The sequence below is a fragment of the Denticeps clupeoides genome, unplaced genomic scaffold (assembly GCF_900700375.1).
Source record: "Denticeps clupeoides unplaced genomic scaffold, fDenClu1.1, whole genome shotgun sequence".
Lineage (NCBI taxonomy): Eukaryota > Metazoa > Chordata > Actinopteri > Clupeiformes > Denticipitidae > Denticeps > Denticeps clupeoides.
This window is the reverse complement of record NW_021629795.1, coordinates 49,600-58,269: the sequence shown is the minus strand read 5'-3', so window position 1 is coordinate 58,269 and position 8,670 is coordinate 49,600. Positions and strand designations below refer to the sequence as shown.

At 43.9% G+C, this 8,670-nt stretch overlaps 1 protein-coding gene across 1 annotated transcript; it reads left to right on the top strand.

Annotated features, from left to right (window-relative positions):
- Positions 1 to 272: 272 nt before the first annotated feature.
- LOC114774343 (uncharacterized) lies at positions 273 to 4,915 on the top strand. Its single transcript, XM_028966268.1, has 6 exons — positions 273 to 1,728; positions 2,194 to 2,490; positions 3,838 to 4,077; positions 4,155 to 4,312; positions 4,389 to 4,517; positions 4,646 to 4,915. Exons 1-6 carry the CDS (start codon positions 1,482 to 1,484, stop codon positions 4,823 to 4,825), a joined length of 1,251 nt encoding a protein of 416 aa, XP_028822101.1. The 5' UTR covers positions 273 to 1,481; the 3' UTR covers positions 4,826 to 4,915.
- Positions 4,916 to 8,670: the final 3,755 nt, after the last annotated feature.

The following is an 8,670-nucleotide window of genomic DNA, read 5'->3' as shown; positions in this document are numbered from 1 at the left end:
GCTCGGTGGAAATGGGGTCTGGATTGCGGCTGTTTAGATACAACCGACCTTAACATTGTTGTTGGTCTTCAACCTTCCCAAATTCTGCTACGCTCCCTCCACATCAGGTCCACAATACTGATGCTGGCCTACAAAGCCAAACATGGAGTAGCACCATCCTACGTCACAGCCCTTATTACACCTCACACTGCACCTGGTATACTCCAAGCCTCCAGTACTGCTCGCCTGGTACCTCCATCTCTGAAGATAAAAGGAAGACATTCATCTAGACTCTTCTCCGTCTCAGAATGAACTTCCCCTCGAGGTCAGAACATCACAGTCCCTGATGGCAGCTTAACACCTTCCTCTTTAGAGAATACTCACACTAACATGGAACTTTCTTATAGTCGGACTTCTGCAAGAAAACTAGGATGAGATGGAATGGTCATGTCGGTATTTATGGGAGAAGTGAGAAGATCGAATGTGTCACTTTCCTCATACTGTAAATGTTTTGGTGCCTGTAAGTGGCACATTTGTTCCGTGAATGACGTGATCGGGAAGTCCACGTGCTGCAAAGGAGGAACTTCATGTCGGGAATCCTCTTGATTAACTGTAACCCCACGACAGAAGAACTGAACCGGTGGAGGTCCTCAGGTGCATTCCAGCTGGCCTTTCACGGTGTATTCCTGGGTGATGGGGTTTCTGCTACTCATGGAGCTCCACCTCCATCCATCCAGTGGCCATCAGTCACCATCTACAGAGTGACTTCTTGCTGTGCACCCGTTCACCTGAGCTCGGTCATTAATAAATGATAATAAGGAGCATTAAAGGCACAAATAAAGTTTTGTAGAATTTTTACAGCGGCAATAATTTCAACCTCATTTCAACATCAAAGCTCATTTCTGGAGGAAGTCCTGACGTGATGATGGCTTCCTCCTTCACGTAGTGAATCGGTTCAATAAAACGGACATCCACGCCACGGTCAGAGTTGAAATGGTTGAACTTTGACCTTTGCGCACCGAGTGGAAACAAGGCTGGAGGTTGATTATATCCGTCATTACGAACGGATTTTATCTCGGACGCTACGGGCCGGCGTAGCGGTGGCTGTTCTCATATTATCCTTCTAAAGTCACGTAGGAAGGGAAATCGTTCCTCTACTGCCACGTTTTTAAATGATTTCAGGAGGCATCTGACCAACGCTGGAGACTTTTCTGGGTTTTTTTACTCTCACAATTCCCCCAAAGTTTCGCTTTCAATTTCTAACTCAAAATAAAGCATCTGCTGGACGATCTGATGGGGGATGGTCGGACCGCCATCACACCTGCTTCACACCAGGCGGATCAAGAGACACAAACCACAAGTGGAGCAGCAGCATCTGCGCTCTTCCTTTTCCGGTCCTTCACCCAGCGTGGAGATGTCCCTTCTCTGTGGCCTCATTCAGGAGTCCAGCAACCTTTCAACTGAAACCTCCCTGGTCACACCAAGGTCACAATTAGGGCCACATGTGTCACATCATGGGTCACGAGGTCACAAACGTTTGCTTTGAGGGACATTTACAATTTTTCTCCAACTTTAGTCACACTGATGATTTACTGGCACAAAAAAACACACCTTCCAGCCATCGCTGGGGAATCACCTCGCCTGCCACTTTATCTGCAGTTCTCGTACAGGAAACCTGCACTTCACATCTTCCTGCAGCCGCCACCATGCGAGCGCTGCACGGTTTCATCTGCTGTCTGGCATTAACAGGTACGTGTCTCTTCAAACGGTGGAAGAGTAGTACTTCGCTTCACTCTTCTTTTACACGAGTTAATTTTAACGTGTAGGACACTTACCACGTAGAAGAAAAAGTTCCACAGTCAGTAGTAAAATAAGAACAGACATTTACCAGACGCCCTTATCCAGAGCGATTTACAGTCAGTAGTTACAGGGACAGTCCCCCCCTGGAGACACTCAGGGTTAAGTGTCCTGCTCAGGGACACCATGGTAGTAAGTGGGGTTTGAACCTGGGTCTTCTGGTTCGTAGTCGGGTGTTTAACCCACCAGGCTACCAGCACCCCACTACCAGCAGATGGGGCTGGTGTCTGTTCTATGCTCATAATACGTCTGAACTGGACGGGCTAAGATTGACTGTAAAAGCAGCCGCAGAAATTCTCCTCGCTTGCGTTGTGGGTTTGTGACTGACTGCCGCTTTTTCGTTTCTCGTTCCAACAGAAATCATTGCAGCTGTCTCTCAAAAAACAGTCCTGATGTTCGCACAGACAGGGAGCTCAGTCCTTCTACGCGTGGAGATATATGAAGAAAATGACATGGCTGAGTGGAAGATTGGAAACCAAGTCATATATAACCAAGTGAAATCTTTTTCGCCCCTTTTTAAAGAGAAGGTGGAATTAGAGGGAAACAATTCTCTGAGGGTGAAGAACCTGACGTTCAGGGACTCAGGAGAATACGTCTACGCTCAAACAAAAGATTGGACAACAACTGTAGTCAAGTATCACTTATTTGTGCAAGGTAGGTACCTTCTGTCTTCTGTAGAGAAGCAAATAAAGACGCCACACAAGACTAATGTGGTTTTTACTTTTATCTCTGTTGGTAACAGAAGAACTTATGTTACCAAAAATCTGCACATTGTAAAAAAAAAACAGTAAATAACAGTAAAAAGATTTTCAAATTTCGTGTAGAAATGTAACATTTACAAAAAATTGGCAGAAGAATAGTTTTTCTTCATATTCATAATACATACATATAATATATACAGTATATAATATCGTATATAATATTAAAAGAGCACTTTGTTGAATAAGCTATTTTACAGTTTTTTATTTTATGATCAAATACCATAATTAAAAGAGCTCTTGTTCGAATTCTGCAGAAAAAATACTGTTATGAATAGCAGTTTTTGATCATAACAATAAAATATCAATGCTGGCATTGTTTCATCATGCCGTGAGAGAAACAGGAAGCACAGAAGAACAGCACTGTGACTTCTTCTTTTCATGCTTCTTTTTCTCCTGCTCCTGAACAAAAGCGTCGAACACAACCTACATGCAATAATATCACATTATTATTTTTATTATTATTATTACCATTTAAAAAGCTTGCCTGTGAATTTAACGGTTGAATACTGCTATTTTACGGCATGGCCTTCTTATTTGAATAGTGTAGTTAAAAGATGCAGGATAATATCAAATTATTGTTTTTATTATTATTATTACCATTTAAAAAGCTAGCCTGTGAATTTAACGGTTGAATACTGCTATTTTACGGCATGGCCTTCTTATTTGAATAGTGTAGTTAAAAGATGCAGGATAATATCAAATTATTATTTTTATTATTATTATTACCATTTAAAAAGCTAGCCTGTGAATTTAACGGTTGAATACTGCTATTTTACGGCATGGCCTTCTTATTTGAATAGTGTAGTTAAAAGATGCAGGATAATATCAAATTATTATTTTTATTATTATTATTACCATTTAAAAAGCTAGCCTGTGAATTTAACGGTTGAATACTGCTATTTTACGGCATGGCCTTCTTATTTGAATAGTGTAGTTAAAAGATGCAGGATAATATCAAATTATTATTTTTATTATTATTATTACCATTTAAAAAGCTTGCCTGTGAATTTAACGGTTGAATACTGCTATTTTACGGCCTGGCCTTCTTATTTGAATAGTGTAGTTAAAAGATGCAGGATAATATCAAATTATTATTTTTATTATTATTATTACCATTTAAAAAGCTAGCCTGTGAATTTAACGGTTGAATACTGCTATTTTTTGAACAGTGTAGTTAAAAGAGCAGAACGCTGACTGGACAGGATGTGCTGCAGCGTTCTGTCTGTCTCCATGTCTGCAGAAGCTGTACCAAGCCCCATCCTCGCAGTGGTGAAGCTCCACGCGTCCCCGGACTGCTCGTTCACGGTGAACTGCTCCGTCCCCGGCGGCTGGATCGGGTGCAGCAGCAATGAGACGCAGTGCTGGTCGTCCCCTCCGTCCATGGTCAGCATGTCCGTCCAGAAGAACCACAGCCACATCGAGTGCGTGGCCAGCAACAACGTCAGCAGTAGCTCCAGCTGCAGGAGCTTGGAGGAACTGTGTAAGGGCTCGTACCGACGTTCTTCAGGTGGAACCGAGGCGTCAGCTCATAGTGAGGACTGTCTTGTCATTGTGCAGGCTCTCCCCAGAACTCAACAGGCAGCACCCCACAGAAGCCCTCCGAGGAGGCTCTGAAGATCGCGGGCTCGTGCTGTGCCGCTGTGGTTCTGCTGGTGTGTGCGGCTCTCATCGGAACGAGGTGCAGACAGTCTCGGCGAAAAGACCGGCTGCTGGAGGTACGATCGGCTGCTCTGAAACCGAGCGAGAGAAGCAGAACGGAAGGAAACCGAGCTTCTGGTTTTCTCACTCTAGAACGCAGCCATGCCGGCGGCTGAGACCACCGGAGCTGCGCCGCCAGCGAGCACCATTTACAGCGTGGTCAACAAGGCGGCCTACCTGCCCACGGTCCCGGTGGAGGTCCACCGAGTTCCGAGGAACAAGGTAGGACAACAGTCTTACACGAGTTTACATGATCTCCCCGTGTTGGTCTGGGCTCTCCGGTTTCCTCCCACCACCCGTATGGATTGGATTGATGACTCTGAACCGTCACGTCGTCCCTTCTGAAACAGGGCTGTCCCGTGGACATGGCAGGGGACCAGGGGCCTGAGAATGACGTCAGCACCGTTTACTGCTTGGCGTCCAAGACAGAGGAACAGCAGCGACCCCCGGAGGTCAGCAGCGGCAGCGACGCGGCCCAGCCCAACACGATCTACTACACCCTGGGACAGGTGGTGCCAAAGTGCAAATAACGGATTTAAACATATATATTTATTGTACATATAAATAAATGTTTGCTTTATGTATTTTTTTTTATAAATAAAATAAAATATATGAAACTGTCTTGGTCATGTCATCATATCCATAGCATCTACAGCGCTCTGTTCTGGTTCATTTTAATAATAAAAACAATAGTCATCTTCCAGTGGTTTCACTTGAAATAAGTCACTATAGAATTGCATTTTATGTAAATCTAAATAAAAATGCGTATTTTATAACGTGAATTTTGGGGTATACTGACCATTAGAGGCCACAAGGGACTGGTATGGATACAGCAAACGGAACGGCGAGAACAAGGTTCCTGAGCTGGGCCACGTTCTAGTTGCCTGGCCGTTACAGTGGAGACGTATTCCGTAACGTGCCAGAGGCAGACATGACGACTGCTGGACACCAGGACACAACGTCCCCCACTGCCTCTTACCTGTGAACAGTGTTGACTGTGATGGTCCCAGATCCTGCCCTGATCTTGCCCAGGTTCTCGGCCACAAGAACATTTGCATTCAGGGACGGGCCGTCTCCATTCCAGGTTGTACGAGGAGGAGCGTTAATGAAGGGATATGAGTAGTGGGAGGAGTCTCTGCCCTCCACATTGTTGGGTCGTAGGGCTTGGAGACGTCTTCATCTGTCCAGCATCTCCGGGACAGTCTTGACCCGCGCAGTTGAACGCGTTCGGAGTGAAACTTCAGGTCTGGAGCCATGAAGATCTCGCTGGTAGAGTTCTATCTTCTGCTGGCCATGATAACTGGTTGGAGTAGAATGGATCCGGTGGGGTTCCTCAGGTGCAGATCTCAACAACAACAACAACAACATTTTTTTCTTATGTAGCCCAAAATCACATGCAGTATGTCTCAATGGGCTTTGACAGGTCCTACAGTTGACACCCCCACACTTGACCCTTCTGCACACAAGGAAAAACTCCACACAAAAAAACTCTAGGAGAGAGAAAAAAAAAGAAAGGAAGAAATGTTGGGAAGGAGTGATACAGAGAGGGACCCCCTTCCAGGGTAGAGTGAGCCTGCAAACGGTGTCAGTGCAGGGTTGGATATGATATAATGAGTCCTACAGTTGTAGGGTTGGAGAAGTCCAGGATGTATTCAGTGTCATGGTCTAGATTACGTGTCCATAATGATGTTACTGGTCCACTTGAAGATCCCTATAGCTGTAGTTGTAATGGTGGTGGTGGCTGTGGTGACCCTCTGGTTTGTTTCATGGTTTGTTTCAAAGATCTCCCTTTATTTTGTCTTGTGCATCACACAGTTCAACCCATTCGCGTCTCATCATGCTTTTTTCCCCAGGTTGTGATCTACAGAATCTACAAAAGCAGCTGTGTCAGCAGGCCAGCACGACCCAGGGGTCTGTAGGTCGCGCCAAGAACCTCACGGGCTCAAATCATATTTAATCCTCCACTCGACACGCAAACCATGAGATTTTTCACGAAGAAAGCAGCGGAGCAGCATTTTAAATTGTTAACACCAATTGCTCTCAGATACCTTGTCTAACGTTCCTGTGTTTTCCTGGAGCCAGAGCGCCCGACATCCGCGCAAATTTAAAATCGCTGGCAAAAAATAACCGCAGGTACTCTAGTATAGCGATTCACGTCGGCGCTAACGACGTCCGGCTACGCCAGTCGGAAATAACTAAAGATAATTTTATAGAGATGCTTGAACTGGCTAAAACGATGTCGGATACAGTAACCTGCTCTGGCCCATTACCGCAGTTTCGGCGTAGCGACGAGACCTGTAGCTGCTCCTCAACATAAATCGCTGGTTGTCGGAGTGGTGTCCAAAAAATAAAGTGGGCTTTATTAATAACTGGCCAATATTTAGGGGGAAGCCTGGTCTTTTTGGGCGAGACGGCATCCACCCCAACTGGGCGGGCGCCGCTCATCGTCTAAAAACTTAGCTCATAGTCTTAGAACCAAAAAACAAAACTGACTCGCCAGAGCCGAGACCAGGCAGCAGACAGACCGGCTAAACCGAGCGTCTGCCATTTGCGTAGAGCCGCCACCCAGCGTGTATTATATTGACACTGTGTCTTTACCTCGCTCTATTAAAACAAGAGATTCTACAAGAAACATTAATAAAACTCATAAATATGCTGACACTGTGTCTGTTCCACGGACTGGGCGGGGTGTCTGTTTCGGGAATTTACTACCCGTTACTATCACTCCTTCTGAACCTACCACCAGCACCCCCGACATAAGAATAGGATTATTAAATGTTAGATCCCTTACACCTAAAACGCTCATTGTCAATGAAATGATTACAGATCAGGGGTTCGATGTACTGTGCCTGACCGAAACTTGGTTAAAACAAAATGAATTTGTAGCATTAAACGAGTCTAGTCCTCCTGGATACATCTATGTACACCAACCTCGCTTAACTGGAAGAGGAGGTGGCGTCGCAGTAATTTATAAGGATAACCTCGGTATTACTCATAAACCCGGACAAGGATTTAACTCTTTTGAGATTCTATATACCAATATAACTCATGTAGTCTCACAAAATAAAAATCCTATATTCATTCCATTGATTATTATTTATAGACCCCCTGGACCTTATTCTGAGTTTCTTAGGGAATTTACAGATTTTGTCTCCAACATAGTTGTATCTGTGGATAAAGACCTAATTGTCGGCGACTTTAACATCCACTGTGATAAATTAGAAGACTCACTAAGAATCGCATTCCTGTCTTTATTAGACTCAGTTGGAGTTAACCAACATGTAACAGGACCTACTCACGAAGGTGGTCACACACTCGATCTTGTGTTGACCTTCGGTTTAAATATAGAAGATATAGTTACTCTTCCGCAATCTGAAATGGTCTCAGATCATTTCCACATTGCTTTTAAAATATGTCTCAGACACAACATACTCAATCCCCCTCGTTATAGAGACAAACGGACAATTACATCAAGTACAGCACAGAGGTTTATTAATACCTTACCAGATTTATCAACGCTGATAAACTCACTGTCAGACCCCGCTGAACTTGACCAAGCGACCAAATGTCTAGAATTAACACTGCGTAGTACGTTAGATATAGTCGCTCCCCTCAAAAGGAAGATAGTAAGAGATAAAAACTTAATTCCTTGGTATAATGATCACACGCGCTCGCTTAAGAAGACCGCCCGGAAATTAGAACGCAAATGGCGTCAAAGTAAATTAAACATATTCCGAATAGCTTGGAAGGAGAGCCTACTTAACTATAAGAAGGCTCTTAGCGCAGCTCGATCAACGTATCTGTCCTCGTTAATAGACAAAAACAAAAATAATCCCGGATTCCTGTTTAAAACTATAGCCAAACTAACCAGGAATAAGACAGAAACGGATGCGATCACTCAATATAATCATAGTAGCGATGATTTTATGAATTTCTTTAATACGAAAATTGTCGCAAATAGAGAGAAGATTAAAAGCACAACAAATAGCTCCGCCGATATTTCCATGGAAAATAATCTTCTAATTGACCACCGATTAGAACGATTCAACCCTATTAAAGAGCATGAATTAATCAAATTAATCTCGTCATCAAATCAATGTACTTGAGCTTTGGATCCGATTCCAACAAGGCTCCTTAAGCAAATAGCACCCAATATTATAAATTCTATCCTCAAAATTGTTAACTCGTCGCTTAGCACCGGCCACGTACCAAGTTCATTCAAGGTAGCAGTCATTAGACCCCTGATTAAAAAGCCAGATCTTGATCGCAGTCAGCTTTCAAATTATAGACCGATATCCAACCTTCCGTTCATATCAAAAATCTTAGAAAAAGTCGTAGCCCAGCAGCTGAGCACATACCTAGACTGTAACAATAT